The sequence below is a fragment of the Coenobita brevimanus genome, chromosome 34 (genome assembly GCF_032717465.1).
Source record: "Coenobita brevimanus isolate Jiangsu-jjx chromosome 34, ASM3271746v2, whole genome shotgun sequence".
In the NCBI taxonomy this organism is placed as follows: domain Eukaryota; kingdom Metazoa; phylum Arthropoda; class Malacostraca; order Decapoda; family Coenobitidae; genus Coenobita; species Coenobita brevimanus.
The window spans coordinates 3,092,985-3,119,147 of record NC_136987.1 but is presented as its reverse complement, the minus strand read 5'-3'; the positions used below and the strand labels follow the sequence as shown (position 1 = coordinate 3,119,147).

Sequence of the window (26,163 nt, the reverse complement as noted above, 5' to 3'; positions counted from 1 at the left end):
TGACAGCCATGAAGAGTATGTATGATGGTGCAAAGAACAGGGAGGTTTTAGGAAGGGAAGACACTGTGTAGATCAGATATTCATTCTTCGATCCTTAGTGGAAAAGTTTCTAGAGAAGGGAAAGAAGTTGTATGCAGCCTTCATGGATTTGGAGAAAGCATATGACAGAGTGGATAGACAAGGATTGTGGAAAGTATTAAGAATATATGGAGTAGATGGGAAGTTGTTGACAGCCATGAAGAGTATGTATGATGGTGCCAAGGCTGCAGTGCGTATGGATGGTGAACTGAGTGAATTTTTCTGTTTGAAGGTTGGATTGAAGCAAGGATGTGTCACGTCTCCATGGATGTTCAATCTGTATATGGATGGGGTTATAAAAGGAATACAAGGTAAGGCAGTGGATGCTGGAGTGGCCCTAATGAGAGAGGGCAGTGTTTGGAAACTCCCTGTACTGTTGTTTGCAGATGATACTGTGTTGTTAAGTGAAGACGAAGGGGAGCTGCAAGGCTTGGTGGATGAGTTTGGGAGAGTGTGTAAGAAACGGAATCTAAAGGTGAATATAGGGAAGAGTAAAGTTATGGTCTTCGAGAGAAGTGAAGTTAGTGAATGTACAGTGAGATTGGATGAGGAGGAAATGGAGAATGTGAGTGCATTTAAGTACTTGGGTAGTGTGATGAGTAAGGATGGAAGTTTAGAGGGTGAAGTGCTTGAAAGGGTGCAGCAGGGAAGAAAGGTTACTGGCTCCTTGAAAACAGGGATAAGAAACAGGGAAGTGAGCATGGAAGTGAAAAAGCTACTACACGACAGTATTGTGATACCAACTCTAATGTATAGAAGTGAAGCTTGGACGTTGTTGGAGAGACAGAAATCAAGAGTGGGAGCAGTGGAAATGAGTTTTTTGAGAGGAGCATGTGGAGTCAAATGGAGAGACAGACTGACAAATGAGGAAGTGAAGGAGCGTTGTGGTGTGGATGTGGATGTGATAGGAAGCGTTAGGAGAAACACATGAAGATGGTTTGGCCATGTGGAGAGGATGGAGAGTGAGAGACTGATGAGGAGAGTGTATGTAAGTGATGTGGAGGGAGGAAGAGGGAGGGGGAGGCCAAGGATGAGATAGAGGGATGGAGTGGAGAGGTATATGAGAGAGGGGGGTGTGAGCTGGGAGCAGGGCAGTGAAATGGCAGGGGACAGAGTGACATGGAGGCGATTTGTTTGTGGCCACCCCGTACGGGATTAAGGCGTCTGGAAATAGATAGATAGAGATTGTTATTATTATTGTCTTTCCTTGTCCTTCTGCCTATGGGTAACTTTACACTCCCTCTTCTGTCTTTCTTTCCTTCATTCTTTCCTCTTCCTTCTGCCTGTGGGTGACTCTACACTGAGTGACAAGCCAAATGGTTTCCTGTACACCAGGCATTAACTACGCAGGGTAGTAACCATACAACCAAATTTTGGCGCCTGGTGGTTTAGTGGGTAATTATTGCGCTCCAATCGGATTAAGCCTGTGAAGGCTTATATCCAAGGGGTGGTTGGGGTCGATTGCTCATGTACTGCCACTCAGGGATGAGTGAGGCTGGTCACTCTCATCTTAAATGTCGGGACCAACTGCCTAACCCCAGGCTCCTATGCTCCTCATGGGGCAATGTAGGATTGGATGATGGATGGATGGATGGTTATTATTATTATTATTATTATTATTATTATTATTATTGTAATTGTTATTATTATTATTATTAGTTTTTTTTTATTAGTTTTATTATTTTGGTACCAAGTGCATTAATAGATACAGTACAATGCGTAAGTTTTCTCTTTGCTACAAATGTCAGAGTTTGTTTAGTTCATCATAAATGAAATATGAGCCTGCTGTATTGATCATTAATAGGTCATGGCATATTGTAAGTGGCTTCAAAATTCATCTTAACATTATACAGGTAACTAGACTTTATGTTGTAGTTCTGTAGTGGGAAATAAATCGTGGTTTTTAATGTTGTATCTTTAGAATGCTCCAAAACTAACATCAAGGTCATGTTTTATGATGTGATCAGCACTTGAAGATAATTGCCAACTTTTTAGTGATAAAGTTACTTGGCTAATGAGGATGATTAGATAAAAGATACTGGAGAATGGTGAGATATCTCACTTATAACATTCTGTAATCAAACTTCATAATTCAGATTTTTATAGCCATTTTCTGGAAGTCACTCACTGAAATATTATAGCTATGGAAAAGATAATGAGTGTTGTGTTACTGCAGTGTGTCTGTGCATTGTAGGTTGTATGTAGATTTTCGTCTTTTTACAGTATGGTACTGTAGTGAGGATTATGTGATTAATCTTGATATCACAGGATGTATTCTGGCAAGGGGTGGGAACAGTTTGTGGATTTAAATTTTTAAAACAATACAGATACCATCATGGCAGTTCTGAGATAGCCCAAGCATATTTGAAGGTAGATGATTCAGGACTGTATAAAAACTGCATTACTGTGCAATATTAAAACCAAGTGCATGGTGTGGATCCCCCCCCCACTTTTCTGAAGCATATGATTATGGTAAAGTATGTCTGACCTTTCAGTATTATTGCTTGCTACACCTCATAATTTTAGATCCAGATTAAACATGTGTAGCAGTCAGCTACAGGTGTTTTGTAACTGACTGTCAAATATTTGGGCCATGATTACACCTGCACACTCTCAGTTATGATAATATGACCCTTTGTGCTCAGGTGATAACAGTTGAAGTTGTATGTGCCATTGCATTTGGGAGAACTTTGGGCCTCACAGAAAGGGCTTTATAGTTCATGTCCAGCTTTAGATTAAAATAAAAAATGTCTTGTAAGCAAAAAGATAAGAGGTTAAAATAAAGGTGTTAGTAAATAGGATGAGGGGAGGAGTGAGAAAATACGGAGGAGGGTAGGGTTAGGATTAGAGAGGGAAGGGGGGAATATATAAAGAGTATCTCTTTGGTCCTTTTTTCAGAGATATGAACTAAAACCCTTTCTCTTGTAACGGTACACCTAGGAATGCTTTTTAGATCAGGCCAGCACCAGACAGTTTTGTTCGGTCATGAGCCCTAATCTTCATGTAGTTCTGATGACTCATGGTTGTGGGGTTTAAGTTCATTTGCTGGTATAATTAGTACATGACTAACAAAATAATGGGTTTGCTACTACCAATCTAATTACATTTTCTATTTTGTGCTTTTGTTATCATTATTGTTGTTATAATTATTATTATTATTATTATTATTATTATTATTATTATTATTATTATTAACTGCCTAGCCTCGGGCTCCTACACTTCTCATGGGGCAATGTAGGATTGGATAATGGATGGATGGATAGATTATTAATGGCCATGTGGAGAGGATGGAGGGTGAGAGACTGATGAGGAGAGAGTGAGTGAGGTGGAGGGGGGGAGAGGGAGGGGAAGGCCAAGGATGAGATGGAGGGATGGGGTGGAGAGGTATATGAGAGAGGGGGGTGTGAGTTGGGAGCAGGGCAGTGAAATGGCGGGGGACAGGGCGTCTTGGAAGCAATTTGTGTGTGGCCACCCCGTACAGGATTGAGGCGTCTGGCATTAGATAGATAGATAGATAGATTAATGGGAGTAGCAATGTCCAGACAGCCCAAATTTGCCCAATCCAATGGGCCACACTTCCATTCATTCATCATTCAAGCCCCCGGCATCCTGGCTGTATTGGATATGCCAGAAACATTCAACATGTTCTGTAGCTTCACATAAACGTATTCGATTGAGTCAGTCTGGACGCTGCCACGTTAAAAAGGGGTACCAAAATCCCTGATCATGCACTTCTCCTCACAACATTCATCCAGCCAGCTTGATCTCTTGTCAGTTCCCTAGCCTCATCAACTGCCAAACCACTCTTCCTCACACACTCATCCACGATATCTCTCCACCTTCTCTTTGACCTACCTCGCCTCCTCCCTCCTTCAGATTTGCTCAGATATACCTTTTTCGCCACTCTGTTGTTATCCATTCTCTCCATGTGACCATACCATCTCAGTACTTTCTCTTCGATTCTGGTGTCCACCGACCTCCTCACTCCACACCTTTCATGAATCACCCTCCCCACCCTGCCCTTGGGTGGGAAAGGAGGTCTAAATGATGATGATGATGATGATTAATGGAATTTGAGGAGAACATGTGCTAATGCGTGCCATCGAAGCTCAGAAGTTACTTTTTTTTTTTTAAAGACTGTCAAGGATATGGAGGTCTCAAGCCCTCTTTTGTCCCCAAAAGCATAATAAAGGTTGAGTGTTAAGTTTTTATAGTATGATTGTCAGTGTTACGAAACTAGTTTAGTGATGTATGTGCTGTATGCAGGTTCAGATCCCTAGAAGACAGCTGGAGATTTATGACCATGTAATGTTATTGTGGATGCTGTGTATTAATTACTGGTAATTGGAAGAATTTATCTGTGTATAGCTATACAGGGTATGTGTTAATCGTGGAGAGGATGGCCACTAAAAAATCACTTCCACGTCACCCTGTCATATGCCATCGGACTACTTTCCAACTCACTCCACCCACATTCATGTACCTCTCTGCTCTATCCTTCTACCTAATCCTCAGTCTTCCTCTCCTTGTCATCCACTCCACCTTCAATTCTCTTTGCTAGTCACTGTCACATTCTCCAGTCTCCACATGGCCAAATTACAGTGGGGTACTTATTATTATTACATATTCAGTAATGCTGTCCACACCTGTCAGGTGTGGGCAAACAGACCACTCTCTCCATAGCAGTGCCCAGTGCCCATCCTCACCCAGGAGTAAACTGGTAACTTTGAGCTGGATGAGGATTCCCAGGTAGAGAGCTGCTTAACTGCCTTGTGGCTTGATTATTCATTGGTTAATTAATTCATTTATTCATTCATTCACTCCATGGTATAATGAGTGGCCATTGCCTTTTGTTTTTTTAATCAGGTCATTCATTCAGTCATTGCCTTCTTCCTTCCTTCCTTCCTTCCTTCCCTCATTCTTTCATTTCTTCATTGCAGCGTGATGGATGGCCACCCGGTGCCCATCCTCATCCAGAACGAGGAAACAGGTAACTTCGAGCTGGACGAGGATGCCCTGGAGGAGGTGCTGCTTAACCCCCGTGTGGCTGACAAATTTGTCTGTGTCCTGGCGGTGGCGGGAGCCTTCCGCAAGGGAAAGTCGTTTCTCTTAGATTTCCTCCTAAGATATATGAGTTCACAGGTGAGTTGATATAATTTACTAAATCCTTCCTCTTGGATATCCTCCCAAGATAAATGAGTTTACTGGTTAGTTGAGTGTTTTTGCTAGTTTGAAATATACTGTAGTTGGTGCTCAATTTATTAATTTAATGTAGCCTAGTTTACTGTATTTAACAGCTTGTTTTATAAAGGTTCTCCCACTGCTGAAAGTTTAAAGTCAGCATTCACATTACTGACACTATTGTTTAATGACCACATCTCACTTTGAGTATGAGTCAGACTCTAATTTGCCAGTCACAATGTACTAACTGCTGGATGGTAAGGATGTTTCATTGAAAAGTTGAAAGACAGCAAAAGATATATAAATACTGAAGTACAACACTTAGGTCATGGTAGATGGCGGCAACCATCATCCACTCACTTGATATAGTGCCTCCGACTTCTTTCCTCGCCTTTATGATTGTTTTTCTGTGTCTGCCCTCTTCTCTTCCAATTTCTTCCATCTTTCTTGTCACTTTTTCTTGCTCTTCTTTCCTTTTCAGGTGGCTTTACATTGAATAACAAGACAAATGATTTCTTGTAATCCAGGAAACCATTTGCAGTGCGGGATGGTAGCCATATAACCAACATATACTTGTTCCCAAATGTGTCATCAAGTGAGTTGGTGGAGGGTTAGTGCCCCTCCCCATAAAACAACTAACTCAGCGTCAGACAGCCACCCCATATGGGATTATTGCATCTGGCTGTAGATGGATAGAGATAGAGGCATTATTTAGGATTATTTAGATAGTTTGAGCTTTTAGTTCTTCCATATCAGGAAAAAGGAAACAGTGACAGTCAAGCCTTTTGTGCCTGTAGGAGAGTCTAGGCTAGACTGCTGTAATACTTATTATTTAAGCAGTATTAGACCTCTTTATGCAGTTTTGTGTCAAGTGTTGCTTTTAAATTTCATAATCTTCATTGCATTATAGTACTATAGAGCAGAGTGAATTTAATATCTGATATTTCCCTCTGAATGTTCGTTGTAAGATGAACAAATTATCTGTCATAGTTGGCAGTCAGAGTGATGATCATTTACAGTTATGAAGGTTTGAATCACGTACAAACAACATAAGGATTTTTGCCATGCTGTGCTGCCTAGGTTGTAGGACATTCACTCTTTAATGTTCTGTGATAGCATAGCTTCAAACCCTTACACATTGCAGGGACTAATGTGCGATTGTCTGTCACTGTTTTATCAAATGTTTATCATTTTATAGTGATTTTTTTTTCCTGAGGAGTAGGATGTGAAAGCTTGGACTGGTGCTATTTCAGTAAGAACAGTGCATAACATTTATCACTTCACTGCTTGAAAATTGTGTAGAGTATACGATCTGTTCCATAGATCACTTGACTTGTATATACTGTATATCATCATAATAATGTACATTTTTCTCTTGCATGGCCTCCAAATGGGAAGGTGTTAATGGTAAGAATTTTAAAATTATAGCTTGGGTTGTTTCTTGATTATACCATAGCTTTACATGATTGAGATGTGGAAACAAGCCTGCAATTGCTGTGCACATCAGTACCTTATGGGAAAATACTTCAATTGCTGATGTCTACCCCAACTGTTGAATACCCAGTACAGTACAGGCTCACCAAAAATTATCCGAATGCTTTAAACACAGTACATTTTGATGTACAGTATATGACCAGACTCTGAAAATAGTTCTCCTCTTACATATTTGTCAATAATGTTTATTGTATCATACACAAGCTTTGAAGTACACTATTCCAAAATCAGGCCTGCCGGGCACTCCAAAATAACAAGCTACATTTTGCTTATTTTCACATTCAGTGTGCCTAGATGTTTGGGTTCTTTTTGGTGAGTGTACAAATTGATGATGAGAAATGAAAGTTAAGAAAATATACAATATAATGTGATTGAAACTAAAGGTCTAGACCTTGTAGATGACAGAAATGTTAAAAATAATACAGTACCTGCTGCTGTTACCAACATGCAACTTTTAAAAAGGGTCATTAATATTTTTCTTGGTAATACTGTGTTGTTACTAACAGTCATATCTTTCCTTCTGGTCTATACTTGGGTGTTCTGCGGCGGATTTTCAGCATCTCCCCCCTTCCAGTTATTCTTGTGTTCTGCTGTGGGTATATCCCCTCATCCAATTACACCTGTGTTTTGCTGTGATTTTACCCCTTTTCTAGTTTCTCCCATGTTTTGCTGTTGGTCAACTCCCCCCCCTCCTTTCTTGTTACTCCCATGTTCTACTGTGGTTTTATACCTCTTTCCAGTTACTGCCATATTCTGATGCAGCTTTATCCCCCTTTCCAGTTACTCCCCCATCCTTCCCTAAAATTTGCTCTCATGTGTGAATGGTGATTACAGTGCTTACTTTTTGCTGGTGTCTGCTTTCATTTCTTCTTTCCCACATATGTTTCTACTCTTACTTTTCTGTAAGTTAAGAGAGATAGGAGTATACATTTGGGAGGAGGGGGAGAGGGTAATTTATCCTTGTTATTTTGTGGGAAGGCCATCACTTGGCTAAAAGAAAATTAACAGTGTAGTTAGGCTCCTTGGAAATTATGAAAACAGAAGCCAGTGAACGTGACTGTTTCTGAGTGAGAATTGGGTAATTTCTTATGAGATACTCCTGAGTGGAGGATTGATCAGGAAACATCAGGCTTTTTATGCAGATTTTCCATCATATTTTTAACCCCTGATCAGGAAATTCAGGGTTTTTATGCAGATTTTCCATCATGCTCCTGTTAACCCCCTGGCACTCAGGGATGTAATTACTGTATTATTTTATTCTTGCTCTCTCCAGGGGTTTTATTCAGTGTAGGAAAGTTTTTCTATTATTGTTGATATTGCAACCATAGGCTCATCTTGTGAACTCAGTGGACTGCAGGAAATAGATGACCTTGACTTTTCACTCCCAGAGGTCCTTTGTTGAGGCTACATTTGTGGTGCGGTGAGGATCTGTCCGTTCTCCCCTTTGGGGCTAAGATGCGAATGAATGTGTTTGAATGGATGAGTAAATGGGGAGTGTGTCGTCCTGTCTCGGCTACCTCCCTTTCCTTGGGGGAAGCAGCCTAGGTATATAGATAGACAGACATTTTCGAAGAACTGTCTGGTGGTGGCTCTTGAAGGATGCGATTTGGATGAAGCTTTTGGGTGGCTGTAGGGGCAGTGTGTTTATGTATGTGTTTGTGAATCATAGTGTTGGGTGAACACAGCCTTCATAAACTCCTTTGCATCCAGAGAGCTCTCATATTCTGAATAAAACTGTCTGGTGAAGGCAAGACTATTCCAATAAAATATATTGCCAGATTGAAGGGGTTTATGATATATTGTTAGCTTGTTGTGAGTGATGGGTATACGATATTTGATGCTGCTGTAATGAATGTTGTGTTGGTGTTGGGGATTTGTTCTTCACAAATTGCTGCAGCTTTAGTAATTATTTCAAAGCTTCTACTGCACTTCATTTATTTTGAGGTTCTGATTCCATCACAAGATTTGTTTTATAATATAGCTAAATAATACAATGCAACTAAAAGTTGTATATCTGTGACTTCATTGGTAGAACGTCTTTCATATACCACACATGGATGAGGTTATGAGATGGATTGTAACTCAGTTCAGTAATGTATTCTTTGCCTTATTTATTATATATTGCCTCTGTACATTTTTATTCAGTTTGGAGAGAGATTTTAAGCAGGATAGGTAGAGTATAGTGATCATTTACTCTTCATTACAAAAGGAATCCCAAGATCCTAATATATTTGTCTGTAGTAGCAAGTTTAAGTAAATAAAACACATCACCTGATTGAAGTGGCAAATAGTAGATTTGTGGAGATGATGATGGAATGGTGAGGGATGGATGGAGTATTTCACATCTGATGTATGAAAAATGATCAAGTGTTTCCTGCTAATAGTGAACCTGAACTTTGCAGGGTGGTTGAGAGTTTTTTTTAATGTGAGTGAGGAGGTCTTCTGTGGTTCAGGGATATAATTTTCTTTTTCTCATACTTTGTCCATACAGTTTTCTTCAGTTTAGGGGAGGCTTTTTAAATGAGGGAGGTTAAATGTCCATTTCCCTATAGAAATTTCTGTTAATATAATTAAAAATTGTGTGTGGATAATAACTGGGGTTGAGAAACAACAACACCCCAGTGACATATTTTTACTTTTTATTTTTGCAGCCTTCACACAGATATGTCCAGCTTAGGAGACCCCCAGGTGGTGAAGGAGTTCATGAAATTTGTCTAACCTTTCTAATTTGAAAAGTTGAAATTTATGTCAAACTTTTCTAATCTGAAAAGTTTTTAAAGATAAGTATAATGTTTGAAGATAACAAAGGTGAACATAAAATACGTCCCTGGGCTCCATGGTTAAAATACACTACAGGAAATACCCTCACTGTTAGACTAATTAGAGGAAGATTCAGTGAAGAAATGCCATTTTTCCACAAGTGCCATTGTCTATAAGGACGGGCAGGCATTATAATAAGTAGCTTGTTTGACATCCTTCATAGTTCTTGGTACATGAAGGGAAAATTGCTCTTTAAATTTATATTACTTTGTACTGGATGAAGTTGGCTTGCGGGTTTCCTCTAATTTTACGGGACCACTTGTATGTAAAAAGTTTTGATGTTTAAAAACTCATCTCGTAATACCTTTTTTTCTTGTTATCCCCAAATTATTTTATTTTGCTTAGGAGAGATTTTTCGAACTGGAGAGGGGCAGGTATATTTCATTAACCCCTTCACACATGTCTGAAGATGTAGTCCAGTACAAGAGCTACAACATAATACAATACTGTACATGTAGGGTTGTGAGAAAGAGTAAGAAAGTTTAAGAAGAGAAAGAAACAGTAAATGATCTACAGTATCGTAGTACAGTATTGAAGATTAGTCAGGGGATTAAGTAGACAGGAAAGAGCACCAGTACTGTACAAGCTATACTGCATACAATCTCTGTACATACAATAGAATACTAACCAGCTCACACACACTGACAGAGCATTTATTCTAACTAATGCCAGATGATAAAATTTAATTAAAGGAATTCCCTTTGACTCTGAAATTATTTTAAGAAAGAAAACAGCATATGCACAATTGGAAGAACCATAAAGATAACAGCAATAACAAAGAGTAAATAAGATGTCCAAGAGGGAGAGAAGACAAGTATATCTCTGCTTATCACAGACAAACAGCAGCTTCCTGTGTTTATATGTTGGAAGGGCTTATGCTTTATCCTTTCCTCACAAATACACCTTAAGGATGTATGGCTTAAGAGTTACGTTGCTGTCTTGATTTTGCTTGCATTTTACTCGCTGCACTGACATCATTTGCCTTCTTGCAGTTATCACCTTATTGCTGATTTCCCTTTAGCATGTGTATGATTTAATTCTCATCATTCTTTTTTCTGTTCTGTTGATATTTATTTTAATGGAATTCATTCAGTCATTCACTTATATCATTTTCCTCTCCTCATTATTGCTTTTCTTGTATGTCTTTAACAATACAATTCAGTGTAATGTACAGTATATGTATTGCATTTCACAAAATATGGTGTTGTATTCTCCACATAGTGAAAGACATAAAGGGTATCATTATGAACATTTGTAGAAGGAGGGATGGTGTAAAGAAAGGGGATAATTGTAGAGGTCTGAAATTTGGGACCATAGAATAGAATGAAAGTTATAGAAAGAGTTGATAAAACTGTTAAAGGAAAGGTACTGAGAATACAGTGTTTCATAGGGCACAAATTCTTTTTCTGCCATAAAAGAATTAAACCCAGTAGCCTCTATAAATAATTTTTGAGTATAGGTTGCTGGTGTTCTTGTAATTTTGCTGTTATCATGAGGTGGACAAGGTTTTTTAGGCATGTACAAAGCCATTTTAGCAAACAAATTAATTACTTCATCATTCATTATGAAAAATGAATGTCTAAAAATAATTTGGTAGTTAAAAGCCAGTTTCATGGAATACTATTGTGTGCATGAACTGGGGTATGTTGGCATTGAGCAGAATGCAGAAAACTCTTTTACCTGTTTGGTTGAATTATTGTGTACTTTATATTATCATGCTTTGGTTTCTCAGTTTAGCTTCATTTGAATGCTTACCTGGGGATATGGGAAATATATATATTGCTGGTTTATGAGGTACTGTACTGAGCTTCAAAACAGCAAACTCATCATAGTTTTGAAAGTGTTGTCTCTACTGTATATCATGAACTGTTTATCATTGTGGTATTTTTGCCATTTAATGCAGCAAGCTCAGCCTCAGTAATGTACATTTTGTAAACATTTTCCCTCATGTTCTCAAAAAGCAGTTTTTGCATCTTTTTCCTTTTGACATTCATTGCTGTGGTGAATCAAAGGAAATACTTTGTTTGTAGTGAGGTCTTCATTCCATAAGCTTACTGTTTTTTTCATACTGGTTTATTGTTTTGGCTTTAAAAATCCTGAAGAAGAAATTACAGTATGGTGTTTTTCATTATTTAGATGGCAAACAGTAGCAGTGTCTATACTGCTCATAATATGCTCTTGTCTTTTTTATACAGCAAGCAGAGGAATGGCTGGGCAATGTCAATGAACCACTAAAAGGCTTCAAGTGGAGGCAAGGGTCCAAACGTGAAACTACGGGGGTACTAATATGGAGTGAACCATTTATTATCAAGAAAAGATCCGGGGAAGAGGTAAGTAGGATCACTTCTCTCCTGTGTATTTACTCCTTCCATCCAGTGACTTTTTAAGACTGCCTGCAGATAACTTTGGTAATTTTTGATGTGATGGGTTTAAATGGGCCCAATCATTTATTGCCAAAAATATATCTGGGGAAGAAGCAAGCCACATCACTTCACTAGCCTATTATATGTTGGCACCTGGATACCTTTCATAGATTTTCCACTTTACATAGACTTTCCACATTGCATGTAAAAGTTTTCAGCTTATCCTCTCAGGTTTACCATACTCTTGTTGACTTTTAGAGTAAAATTGCCATTTCCTTCTTGAAGGCTGAGTTCAAGAGATGAACACTAGAATGTGATTCGTGTCACTCATGTTCTGTATTTCCACTCCTGCCATTTGATGTAGTTTTAAGATTTATTCTTCCTGCCTCTAGACAGCTTTCTTAATCATGGTGAAACCTTTTATTGTGATTGGGTTAAAACATTATTAACCTATTAAGATTTTTTTTTTCCCTGGCCCTAGGCCCCTACGTTCTTGATGGGGCATTAAAGTACCGTATGTTAAATGGTGGGTGAACTTTTCTTTTTAACATTATGGTATAATATTTGTCATATAGTTTGCCTTTGATTGACTCCCCTTTAGCCACAGCTCCACATTCCTTCAGCTGTCATTTCACTAAGCCTTCATTTGCTTCAGAAATTATTGTAAAAAAAATGGGATAATGCATTCCTCTCTGTGATATAGGAGTTTAGCATACATCTATTAGTTCCACTTTTATTGCATGGTGAGATTGCTGTATCATTATGCCTACTCTTTTGTAAATTTTTGTAAATAATACTGTTCAGATGAATTAGATGACATTTAACAAATCATTGCACTTAGTTGCATCTTGGAGTGGAGTATATAATGCTCTTATGAACATGCATAAGTTATTTGTTCTACTGACTGCATTTATGTTAATAGATCACTTGTTATCCTTATAGATTGCAGTTATCATAATGAATGTCCTGTTAACTTTACAGATTGCAGTTATCCTAATGGACACTCAGGGCACATTTGATATCCAGTCCTCCATGAAAGATTCAACGACTGTTTTTGCACTAACAACGATGGTGTCCTCAGTGCTCGTATACAACTTGATGAACAATATTCAGGAAGATGATCTCATGAACCTCCAGCTTTTTACATCATATGGCATGCTGGCCCAGGAAGATTGTGATACTGCACACCCCTTCCAGGTTAGTGAAGGAAGAACAGGGTACATTTGTAGGAAAATAGTAGAACAAGGAGCATGTGTATGGAAGCTGAAGGGAGAACAGAGAACTTGTGTAAGGAAGTAGTCCCTTGATTACTTGAGGTATCCCTGCACTAAATATATATTGCTGTATCAGTAAGATAGTGAAGGAGGGTGCATGCATTGCCGTACCAGTAGGTAAAAGATGTGTCTTTGGAAGTGGTAGATTTTTTTTTTTTTTCCCATAGACATAACAGCATTCCACCTATGTGAATGGACCTTTATGTTACTGTGTGACAGGATGATCTGTATGCGGCAAAGTACTAGGAGGAGCACCCTGACATGGTTTGGCCATTTAGAGCAAATGGAAAGTTAGAGATTAACTAGGAGACTGAGGAGTTGGATGGATGGAGTGGGAACATATATGAATGAGGATGATGTGATGTGGTGGAGGGCAGGGCAATATGGAAGCAATTTCTTCGTGGTCACCCTTTGTAGGATTAAAGCATCTGGATATAGATGGGTAGATAGATAGGCAAATAGTCAATCAGTGTTGGTATTGGTCAAATTACAATCATTACATTCTCCAACACAGTTAATTCATTCGTTCGTTTCATTTATAAAGGCTCCAACATGCTTGCATGCGTTGGCCTTAGTCACCTAATGGCGGCTGTCCATGCTGCTCGGTCTCTGGTAGCGTCTCTATTCAGTTCCTTATCTCGGAGGTCACATTCTGTGACTTCGTCCCAGGTCTTTTTTTTGGTCTGCCTTTCACAACCTGTCCCCGGTGTTCACATTTCTCACTCTCTGTACCCAATTGTCATCCCTCATCCTCTCCATATGCCCAAACCATGTAATTTATTTTAGTTTGGATACTGCTGCCTTCAGACAATATTTAGTTAGCTTAGGGGAGAATGGAGAATGAGATTGCTTAGGAAAGTGTATGTGAATGAGGTTGAGAGAAGAATGGGAAGGGGGAGACGAGGGATGAGGTAGAGGGTATATGAACAAGGCAAGTATGAGTTTGAGGACAACTCCATAGCAGAGGACAGGATGACATGGAGGTATGGTAATTCGTTTGTGGCCATTTCTTCCAGAATTAAGGTGTCTGGTTATAGATAGATACACACATGCATAGAGAAGTCCATGGTGAAAGTCTTAATAAAGGCTGTATAAAAGCATTTTAGTTAGAAAAATTATAACTCCTTTAGCCTGGTAATGTAATTTTCATTTTATTTTTATAGATACCAGGGAATATTTTTCACCATTGTACAGCACCATAGTAACAAGTTGGGTCATTTAGGTATCATATTATCTAACCCTTGAACTTAGCTAAATAGAATTGGTGGTAGCTAACAGGAATAAAATACAAAATTTTCAGTCATCTGTTGAAGGGCTTAAATTGAGTAAAATGTGAGTTAAACAAAGAATTGAAAATCATTTCATTGTTTTGAAGAAGTTAGGTTGAGTAAGAACAGAAATAACTCTGCAGGCAGGGAGGGAGGTCTTGTCAAGTGCCATTGTTGTGTGCTTGTATTGGCTAAGTCCCAGACAGCTGGTGAGGAGCCTCCATAATGTCTCTTCCTTACCATAGTGGCCTTGTTTTCACCTGATATAACTGGACCACTTCCATAACTAGAATATCAAGTCATGGTTGTTTAAAATTAAGTGAGCCTTAGTTATAAGGTAGGAATGTTTCCTTGGTTACTAATCAAATTGGCCTTCTGGTCTGATCACTTGGCCATCAGCTGAACTGAAAGGGGTTAGGAATCATTTGCCAGGTGAGAGTATGCGCTGTGGTTCATTCTGCATATGCACCATTAACCCTTGCCGAGCTGCCGACCTCACATGAGGCACAACAGGGGTATGCATGGGCCAAGCGGCAAGCCTCACATGAGGTGCAGTTTACATTCAGTATGAAACAATAACTCGGGGGAGGTAAACTACCTTATAAAAAATCAGTCTAGCGTGGGTTAACCTTTTCCCTGAGAATGGACACATTGGTTCTGTATTTTATTTAGGAGTACATAGGAAGTACAGATAACAGGGAGGTCCATTGGCCCATGACATGGTTATTGGTTGGGAAATAAAGCAGAGTCTACTAAGATCTAACTAGTATGTAAGAGAAAATGATAGAAGAGACAATTTCGTTTAATTGAGGAAACATTGTTGGTCAGAATGATCAGTGGAATTGCAGTAATACTGAACCCTGTGACCATTAGGATTTCCATGGTCCAGACAAGATTGTCATGTTTTACCCAGAATAAATAAAAAAATGTAAGAGAAAAGGATAGAAAAGACAATTTTGTTTAACTGAGGAAACATTGCCAGTCAGAATGGTCAGTGGAATTGCAGTAATACTGAACCCTGTAACTGTTAGGATTTTGATGGTCCACACAGAATTGTCATGTTTTAGCCAGAATAAATAAAAAGATGCATCAGTAACAGCGAAACATCTCATATGCTGCTCTACACTATGTTATGTAAGCGTTTTCTTCTACACCATTTTATGTAAATGTTCACTGTTGATAGTAGAAGAAAAGTATGTGTGTATAAATTTTATTTTGCTAAAACCAGGATTCTGAGGATTGGAATGATTTGTTGATGATAAGTCTGTTGGACTGGTTATGCTGATGAGAATTCTTCCTCCTTCTTGTTTACCCTTGTTCCAGGATCCTACCTTGCCCCATACTTAAATGTGAGAAAAGGTTAGGATGATGATGATTGTGGTGGTGGTGGCGATGATGATGATGGTAGTGGTAATGATGATAGTGATGGTGATGATGATTATGATGATGATGGTTCATATTCTTTTCTTCACAGAGGCTGCATTTCCTGGTCAGAGACTGGGGGTTCCCATATGAGGTTCCTTATGGCCATCAAGGTGGACAGAAACTCCTCGATGATATCTTAATGGTACAGTGAAGTTGAAAGTTGAGTTTATATGGTGGTCTGCATGCAGGCCTGGAGTAGCTTGTGTGTTGTGGGGATGACAGTCAGCATTACCTACATTTACCGTTCATCATTTTGTATTTTCTGTCATTATAGTTATTTTATTTTATTTTATTTTATATTAACTATTTGGCTGTTTAGTAATATCCCAAGGTAGCCCAAATATCTGTGCTTTATACACCAACACACTAAGTTGTTCTTATAATTCAGAAGATATTCCAGGCCTGTGGTGCAATATATGGACTGCTATATGTTTAGTTGGAAGATGCTGACACCAGTAGTATTGAACTGAGAGAGTGAAAGTTTTGTCAGGTCCCAAAATTCTTATGGACATTAGTGAACCTGTAATAAGAATAAAACATGTTGAACTTCTCTGTAATTGCATGCTGTAATGTAATACGTTGAACGTCTGTAATTGCATGCTGTAATGTGATACGTTGAATGTCTGTAATTGCATGCTGTAATGTGATACGCAGACTAAACACTTGTAACGTACTTCAGTCTACCAGTTTTACAGTATACTTTTTTTTCCCATTAATGATCAGGAGAAATAGAAAATGGGCAAGTAAGAGCTCAAGTTGTAAGTCATCTCCTCCTGTGACTGAAAGCCCATTACAGTGTTCAGCTTTTTGCTACTCAGATATTTTTACACATACCTTTATTCACTTTTACATTGTGCATGGACAGTACTCATAAGTCAGAGATGTATTTCAGAATGTCAGTTTTTTTCATACAAAGTACTTTAGATGAGGTGATCCTAGCAAATTAACTTTATTGCCGTCAACAGAAGCTTAACTGGGATTATTATTATTATTGTTATGTATTTTTTTGTAATTTGTTGTGGATGTACAAAAAAAAAAGAAGGCAAGAAAGAAAAGGCTGTCCTATAGGGATAAATTTAAATAGAATACATTTATTACTTTCTGAAGCTTTCCTTCAGTTTGATCTAGTACTGTATTAGATTATTTTGAGTGAATATATCCAAGCAGAAAAATTAGTAGTGTAGAAAATACCAGTGAAAAAAAACTAGCAAAAGGTATCCCAGATAATGAGACATACCATCTGTAATGTTTCTGTGAAAATTTGGCTTTAGCGGAGTAATCCTATAACATATTTTATTTGTTTTCATGTTCAAACTATCAGACATCATTACAGATTGTCAGGGATGTTTAATACAACTTTTCCATACTGCTGGTAATGGTATTGAGTGAAAGTGGCATATTACTTATTTGGGTAGAAGTGACTCTTTAATAGGTAAGTTATGTGTAATTCATTGTCGACATACCGGTAGTCACATAAGAGAAATTTAAACTAAAGGTAATGTAATGAGGAATTAATGTACTCACATCCTCTGCTGCTGCTGCTGATGCTGTTAGTCTTGTGTGTTTGGCTCTGAACATTACCTTGAAAGTCCATTCCTCGAGGCTCAGTAGTCCTGCTACATACTTACCATTCATCTTCTCTCTCTTTAGGTGACGGAAAAACAGCATCCAGCTCACCAGGAAGTGCGACGGGATTTGCGAAAGTGCTTCAGGGACATTAATTGCTACCTCATGCCACACCCAGGCTTTAAGGTCATACAAAAAGCAGACTTCGATGGCAGATTAGTAGGTCAGTACAGTACCATTGCAAAATTCCATCCACTTTAACTTGGCCTAAAATTTTCATCTCTGTCCTGAATTCTGAGCTGTAACAAGAAATAAACATTCATATATAAAGGGGATGGAAAGCCCCTTACTTTTAACAAATCCTTTGTGGAATGTTCATTGTTATTAGGATTGATCAGCATGCATCCCACATAACAGAATGCAGTTAACAACAGTGTAATTCATTGACATACATGAAATATGCTGCAGAATGATAAAAATCTCTGCCAAGTTAGGGTAGACAAATTACTGTACAAAACATTACTTAGCATTGAGTCTCAGATGCTGGTATCATTTAGCTTTGTGTAAGGTGACACCCTTCAGCTGGTGAATTCCAACCCATATAAGTGGAATAGTGCCTTTCAAAATATATTCAGTACATTTTTACCAGTGTTAGTTCAGTACATTACTGCACATACAGTAGTTCTATTTAAACCTGTGGATTCACTGAATGGATCTTTTATATAATGACAGTAAATTATGGTGCTGATAATGACAACTGTAAGATAATGCATTTCTGATGAGCGTATATATTTCTAGATGACCCAGCTTAAACTTATGAACATACTGTGTTTTTGTCACTTCTTTTTGTGCCCAGCATAATTGCTTGTGTATGTCAGTTTTGTCCATGCTCAACATAATTATTTGCTTGCTTTTGTCACTTTTGTCCATGCTCAGTGTATTTAATTGTCTGAAAATGCTCAACTTCTGTGACTTCAGTCAGATGAATTGACAGGTAAGTGCATTTACTGCTATCTTGTTTTAATGTAATGTCTTCTGTGCCTAAAAGATTTTGAAGTAAGTAATCATCTAGAGGTTAGCCATCTTCACCTATTCTGTTGGAAGGGGAAGTCAGTGTATAAAAAGTTATCGTGATTCTTAAAAGGAAGATCAGCAGGTTCTGTATGCCATCTTTGGTAGTACTAATGATTTTGATATTGCTGCTGCTGTTGTTGTTGTTTTTGTTGTTGATCAGCCCCAGTCTGTCTGGCCAAGCAGGCCCATCAACCATAGGCAAGCAACTACTGTACACTTGCAGGACCATCCCGTGCAATGAACTGATATTCCTTTGCGATTGACAGTGTCTTGTGACAGCAAGGCCCAGGGAAAAGTTTGGAGGTTTGGTTCCCAGATGGATGCTGCATTTGTGTTGTCCTACCAAGTTGGCAAGGGTGCCATAGCAGGCCCTACATCACCTCGTTATCTGGTTGTATGGTTACCATGTAGTGGTGTAAATGGTTTCATGGGTTACGGGGAATCACTAGGCCTGTCCATTGGGGAATAGCTGCCTGAAGTGGAAAGAAAAGTAATAAAAAGTGATAGGAAAGAAAGGTGGGGAGAACAGGAAGAGAGGAGAGAAGACACATAGAATGATAAAGATGAAGAAAGAAGTAGGCAGCACTATATCAAGTGAGTAGATGATGGTTGCCACCACCTACCACCACTGATGGCTTTATTAAATGTTTTAACTACCAGTACTTCACTGTGATGGTATTTTGTTTATTTTTTTCTTTGTACCTATAGATGATTTTATTCAAGCTTAGAAGAGACTGAATTTGAACAGGTTAGCAATAGCATTTCAGAGCCTCCCCACTATTAGAGGTCTGTCTTAGCTTAAATTTGTGTAATGTTCTGAGTAACATGAAATATTTACCAGTATAGTGAAGGATTGATGGAATGATTAGTTAGTTGCCAAATACGGTATCTTGATATTAGAACTGACTGGTTATCACAATAATTATCAAGATATAATCTTGTTATTTACTAATAAAGTATAAGATTCACACTTACCATTACTGTTGTATTATCTGGCACTTGAAATACTGTGCCCCCCCCCCCCGGCCGCCGCCAAGAAGGTTATGTTTTACCCCGTGTTGGTTGGTTTGTCTGTTAGCAGGATTACTCAAAAAGTTATGAATGGATTTTGACGAAAGTTTGTTGAAGGGTGGGCCATGGGCCAAGGAAGAAATTATTAAATTTGGGGACAGATCCAGATCAGGATTCGGAGTATCCTGCACAAAATCTCCAAAATTTCTAATGAATTTCAATGAAATTTTGTGGAAAGGTGGGCCATGGACCAAGAAAGAATTTATTAAATTTCAGGGCGGATCCAGATCCGGGATTACTTAAAAGGTTATGAACAGATTTTGATGAAATTTTGTGGAAGGGTGGGCCATGGGCCAAGGAAGAATTGATTAAAATTTGGTGCAGATCCAGATCTGGATCCTGAGTATCCTGCACAATATCTCTGAAAGTTCTCAATGAAATTTTGTGGAAATGTGGGCCATGGACCAAGAAAGAATTGATCAAATTTGGGGGTGGATCCGGATCCGGATCCTATATCCATGGATCCAGATCTGGATCCTTTTTAATGGCAATGGCATTAATGGAGGTATGCACTCTCTAAGCTCTTTCTAGTTATTAACATGGAATGATTTTACTGAGATGTGGTGAAGAATAGTGACATAGTCAGAATATATAGTGAATGTTAAGCTTGTGTTTTTTGGAGTGTTAGTGAATGTGAGGATTGCATCTTTGCATAAACATCAGTAATAAAGAAAGAATGTGAAAAGGACTGCATAGTATTTTTGGCATTTTTTGATATCAAAAAGGGGATTATGGAAAATGTAGCACACATGTGATGTGGAAGGAAAACGTGGTGAATGTGCTGCAAGGTTATTGTGATGGTAGCAGAATGTCAGTGGTCTGACACTAGTTTTGTAAGGAGACAGGAGTGTGATGTTTCTATGATTGTCCCGGAAAATTATATAAAAGATCAGATGCTGGTGATGAGACTGTTTTCAGGCCTGTGGCCTACTGATGATGCAACAGTTCCTACTAATACTGTAGTGAATGGAATTGTTACATTGGTATTCAGAATTGTATAAATTTCTCTAAGCTAGAAGGTGATCCACAGTGTTGTATATTGGTGAATTAAGTAAGATCTGAACTGATAGATGACTAAGCACCTTGTTGCAGTGATTGAAGTGAAGGGTTTGTGTGTGTGTGTGCATGTGTATACACATTTGTATGTGCATGTGTGTGTGTTTAGGGTGTTCATTATCCTGATGTGCTAGACATTGTCACTTTTTTCAACATTTTATGGCTATTCCCATGGTTAGAAGGCTGGAGGGAAATGAGAAAGGAGATGAGAGTAAAGGATCGAGCAAAAAGTGAAGGAGAAGGCGCTCAAGGCCTTTACGACTGAAATTGATGTAAACACTTCAATGTACCTTTAATCTTCTCTCCATCCACCTTTAATCATCATTGCACTTCCTTCAGCTTTTCTTCTTCCTCTTCCACCTTCTCCTCTCCTTTCTTGTTTTCATGTCATTTGTTTGCTCACTTCCCCCATCCCCATTAACTCTAGCTCTTTTTCCTTTGCTTTCCCCACTCCCTCCTTCTCACTTCTCGTGGAGGCAGGTAGAGGGGTGAAAGTTGTAGGTAGCTCTTGGGGATGAAAAATAATCATCAGATAAGTACTGTATACAGTATAGAGAACTCCATGATGAAAAGGAGAAGACAGAAAATTAGTAGGAAAAGGACGTAAAAGAAAAAGTGAATATAAGTGAAGTGATAATGAGGTGGAGCTGAGGAGAGAGAGAGAGAGAGAGAGGGTCATGTATGGATGACATTGTGGTTGGAGATGATGATGCTAAGGAATATGATACCTGTAGGTATAAGCAGGCAAAAGAGACGGGGTTAGACAGAGAGAGAGAGAGGATTACAAGGATGAGTAGTACCTCAAAAGATCTTTTGACCCATCCCATGGAAGTACCATGAATGAGGTTAGTATGTGCACATGGCAACTGTAATAGTGAGAGAATAATTTAATAGAAAAAGAAGAGAATCATGGTCATGAAAATATAAATATATCTAGACACATAAATGACACTGTTGCTAGAGATAATGGTGATGTAGCTTAAATTATGATAAACAGAGATAATGAGATAGCATTTTATGGTTTTAAGAGTGAGGTGAAAGTGAAGAGATGAGAGTGGCAAGCCCGATATATAAACAGCATTGTGATTGGAGGTGATGGTGACTCAGCTTGTCTGTGTCACTGACTCTCCATATTGCCATGTGTTGTTTTCCTGTCAGCCCAACCTCTTGCTGTAATTCCCATCACTATCCATATCTCTCTCTCTCGAGATAGATAGATAGATAGATAGATAGAACACACACACACACACACACACACACACACACACACACACACACACACACACACACACACACACACACACACACACACACACACACACCATTAATGCATATCCTTCCCTTTTTCTGACCTAGTTGTGCATTGTGCCAAACAGCATGTGCGTCTGAGTTATTGGCACAGCACTTGACAGTCGGCCATTTCTCTGGCTCAAGTCACCTGGGATTATTAGGACCGTTGATTCTGTGGTACATATTTCTGACTAACACCAGTTTAGATCATTTTGTACACTGTATAGTTTGGATTCGATTGACATGTGAGATATTGCTTCCACGAGACTTTCATCGAGCCTCTAAAGATATGTCTTGGGTTAATTCCTTGTCTTTTTTTTTTTTTTTTTTTTTTTTTTTTTTTTTAATACTGCCATCAAAAGACTTATTTAGTTTAGGAGAGACGTCTTTTTATTGATGGAGTAAATGAAGGCTGAGGGCCATATTCATCCTCTCTTGGGCAAAAAAAATATCTTGAACCAAATTAAACAATGTGGGAACAGCAAGACTAAACAAAAAAAGAAAAAAAAAGCTGATAAATAGCTGCACCAAAGGAGTTATTGAAGACTTTGCTAGCCTGTTCACTTGAGATCTCTCAAACTGTGAACTTTCACATGGTTGCAGCAAGAATAAAATGAGAATGGCATTCTCAAGGGCAGGAATTAATACACCTAATAAATGTGTAAGCATACTAATATTGACAGATGACAGTAGAGTTGGCAAAAGAGAGTAGTTAAATATGTTGTCTTTGGTCAGGGGTATATTTATTTGTTGTTGTGGTTCTAGGCTTATCTGATATGAACCCAGTGATCTGTGGGGTGAAGTTTCCCATCTTTAATCCACCATCCTCCTTTAAGGAGAAGGAGAGAGAGAGAGAGAGAGAGGAAGATGTGAGATATTTGTATAACCAGGCTGTGGAGCTAGTGGTTTTATCAGTGCCACCATGTGAAGGTGCCCCTCTCCAGCATTAGGAGTAAATTTAACCATAGACAGTAAACTTGCGGGAAACAAATTTCCTCTGATAATGATTTTCCTCTCCAGCACCTGGGATGATATTAGCTGATGACGTTGAACCTTAGAGAAATAAATGAATGTGAATATTTAGAAACAAACTTTAACACCTCAATAATGATGCCTTATACTGTATATTTTTTATTTTACCCGTCTCACAAGAGACTTCTCATTGTGAAGGCCTTGGAAATCTCCCTCAGCACACCCTGGCTCATATAACTCACCACAACTTAATATATTTCCTTACTTTTGTCTAAATATTGTTATAGAGTTGACATGACCATGAGGAAGTTAATGGAGACAGTATTTACACTTTCTGGCTCATATGACACCCCACTACAATCATCTGGTGTCAACTGCAATATGATAGTCTAATTGGTATGACTAGGATGTACCAGGACCACAGAACAAGGGTTGTATAATCTGTCAGTAGAGAGTATAAGCTCATGTACGGAAATGTTGAACCAGGAAGAGGTGACATTATAGGAAGAGTGAGATCAAAGAGAAGGGAGAAAATAGTAAGAATTGATGTGTTTAGACTTGAGGTTGTATTTTCAGTTGAGGAGGCTCCCTAACACATTTTCCTAAGTAATTTATTTTGTTTATTGCACATTACCGGCCTCTTCCGTGGAACATAAATCCTTCCAATATTGCCATACTCTTCATGAATAATGTACAAGAGGATATTAACCATTCATATCCAACAATAAATTGCCAGTGAAGAGATGTTAGGGAGTGTCTTAAACTGACGAGGATACAAGGCAAGGTGATAGTGTGTTGTGGAATTTTATAGCTGAGGTGAGTGCAGTATTTAAAAGTGTCTCAGGAATTGGGTGAACAAGTGGATCTAAAGGTTGTTTTGTAGTTCACATATGGTAACAAAATGTGGGTGAAGTAGAGCATAGTTGTTCAGTGAAGCTGCATGAGGAAGTGAATCAACTGGTAAATATCAAGCCCAGTTATAGGAAAGTGAGCCAGGAAGGGCAGTTATTTCCAGAAGCATGAGATAATAAAATGATAAGGAGAAAATAGTAAGGATTGATGTGTCTTGACGATGTGGCAGTCAGTGAGCTTTTGGTGGAATATCTAAGGGATGTAGGTGCTTTATTTAGTCCGTGTAAGGAGTTGGTTGAGCAAGATAAGGGATATGGAGTGTGAAGTTCATAAATGTTTAATGAAAATGGGCAAGGTAGAGGATATTGGCAGTCATTAGATAATTAAAGATGGTGAATAAGTAAAATAATTATGATCATGTCGAAGGGAAGTATTTAGTCATTGGCAACGTCTTAAGTTGTATGGGCCAAATTTGTTCCAAGGCTAGAAACAATAACCACTTCCATCTGAGAACTTTATTATTAGTTTATCAGTCTCCCACCGGTGAACTGTAGGTTTACACAGCTCCGTCAGTATGTCAGTCTATCAGCACGTCAGTCCGTCTGTAATTTCGTGTCTGCTCGGTAACTTCCACATGCATGGACAGATTTGGATGTAACTTTGCCCATTTGTTCCCCATACCATGGTGGTGTGTAACGCGCAACAACCAGCCATCTACTCCCATGGTCAAGGTCACACTTGAGACTCAAACATGGTCGGGTGCTGTCATACTTAACAACCATACCTACATTCGTGTGCGGTCTGTAACTTCCACATGCTTGGACAGATTTTGATATAACTTCACACAGTTGTTCCCAATACCATGATGGTGTGTCACTTGCAACAGTCAGCCATCTACTTTCAGGATCATTTAAATATGTATGGTTTTCATCTGATAGGGGAGTATTGCATGGCAATACTGAATGCGCTTGTTCTTGTAGCTGTCATATGATTTTAGACAGCAGTGAAGAGTACCCAAGTAGCAGAGTGGCTGTGGAGGTTGTGAGCCCTTCCACCATTTGAAAAATCTTGAGCTGAATTTGTCAGGAAATTTCAAGGGTAAAAAAATAAATAAATAAATACTTGTCTTATGAAAGGAATTCATCCATCCATCCATCATTCAGTCCTACGTTCCCCCATGAGGAGCGTGGAAGCCCGGGGCAAGACAAGTTGGTCCTGACATTTAATATGAGAGTGACCAGCCTCACTCAACCCTGAGTGGCATTGCGCGAGCAGTAATGCCAACCATCCCTTGAATATAAACCATCACAGGCTCAATCCAGTTGGAGCGCCATAATTACCCACTAAACCACCAGGCACCATAATTTGGTTATATGGTTACCACCCAGCGTAGTAATTGGTTTCCTGGTGCACAGGAAACCATTCAGCTTGTCACTCAGTGTAGTCACCCATAGGCAGAAGGAAGAGGAAAGAATGAAGGAAAGAAAGACAAAAGGAGTGTAAAGTCACCCGTGGGCAGAAGGACGAGGAAAGAATGAAGTAAAGAAAGACAGAAGAGGAAGGAAAGAATGGAAGGAGGAGAGGAAAGGGCAGACACCCGAGAGCAGCACTACATCGAGTGAATGGATGAAAGGGATTACTAATAGATAATGAGTATGGACAATATTCTCGTCGGGTAAAGAAACTCTCTGACACCTTCTAAGCGATTTATTTTTGGATAGGGCCGGTTAATATCCTTTTTTACATTATTTATGCAGAGTATGGAATTGATAAATGGATTTACATAGCACAGAATAGGTCAGTAAGATGTAATAAACAAAATAAATCGCTTAGGGAATGGTGTTAGGGAGCTTCCTGAACCAACGAGAATACGAACCCATGAAATACAGCCGTGACTAAAGGTGTCAAGTCACAGAGATTAAAATGTCTAAGTAAATGAATGCTGAATTAATAGAGCAAGTGCGTCTCATGTGGAAGTAAGGAAATATAAATGTGAAAATTAATAGAGCTAGTGGGTGTTGTGTGAAAGTGAGGAAATATATATGTAAAAATTAGTAGATAAAATGTGTGTTGTGTGAAAGTAAGGAAATATAAATATGAAAATTAAAGTGAAGAAACATAAATGTGAAAATTGATAGAGTAAGTGTGTGGTATGTGAAAGTAACGGAACATAAATGTGAAAATTAATAGAGCAAGTGTGTGCCGTGTGGAAGTAATGAAACGTAAATGTGATAATTAACGCTATGAAGCTCTCTCATGGTCGGGGTAACTCTGGTATTCCATTCCATCACACTCCAGACGATTTTTTATTCAACTGAGAGTGAGTGGCAGGAACCCGAGTAAAAAAAAAAAAAAGAAAGAAAGGAAAAGAAAAATGAA

General features: G+C 38.7%; 2 protein-coding genes across 5 annotated transcripts in view; one reads left to right on the top strand and one right to left on the bottom strand.

The window, feature by feature from the left end:
* Positions 1–26,163, top strand: part of atl (atlastin GTPase) — a 133,495-nt gene that overhangs the window by 18,728 nt on the left and 88,604 nt on the right. For both annotated transcript variants that reach the window (XM_080269574.1, XM_080269573.1), the window contains exons 3-7: positions 5,019–5,220; positions 11,769–11,903; positions 12,918–13,133; positions 15,953–16,045; positions 17,554–17,692. In XM_080269574.1, coding sequence (XP_080125700.1) covers positions 5,019–5,220; positions 11,769–11,903; positions 12,918–13,133; positions 15,953–16,045; positions 17,554–17,692 — 785 coding nt within the window. The remainder of the gene's footprint in view (positions 1–5,018; positions 5,221–11,768; positions 11,904–12,917; positions 13,134–15,952; positions 16,046–17,553; positions 17,693–26,163) is intronic.
* The window catches only part of Pus10 (Pseudouridine synthase 10), an 82,426-nt gene that overhangs the window by 36,429 nt on the left and 19,834 nt on the right, over positions 1–26,163 (bottom strand). Inside the window, exon 1 of one of the 3 annotated variants that reach the window (XM_080269577.1) lies at positions 19,519–19,544. The exons of the other annotated variants lie outside the window; for them this stretch is intronic. Within the exon in view, the coding sequence (XP_080125703.1) occupies positions 19,519–19,521 (3 nt within the window). The 5' untranslated portion in view covers positions 19,522–19,544. Of the gene's footprint in view, positions 1–19,518; positions 19,545–26,163 lie in introns of those variants that run through there. 3 annotated transcript variants of the gene reach the window in all.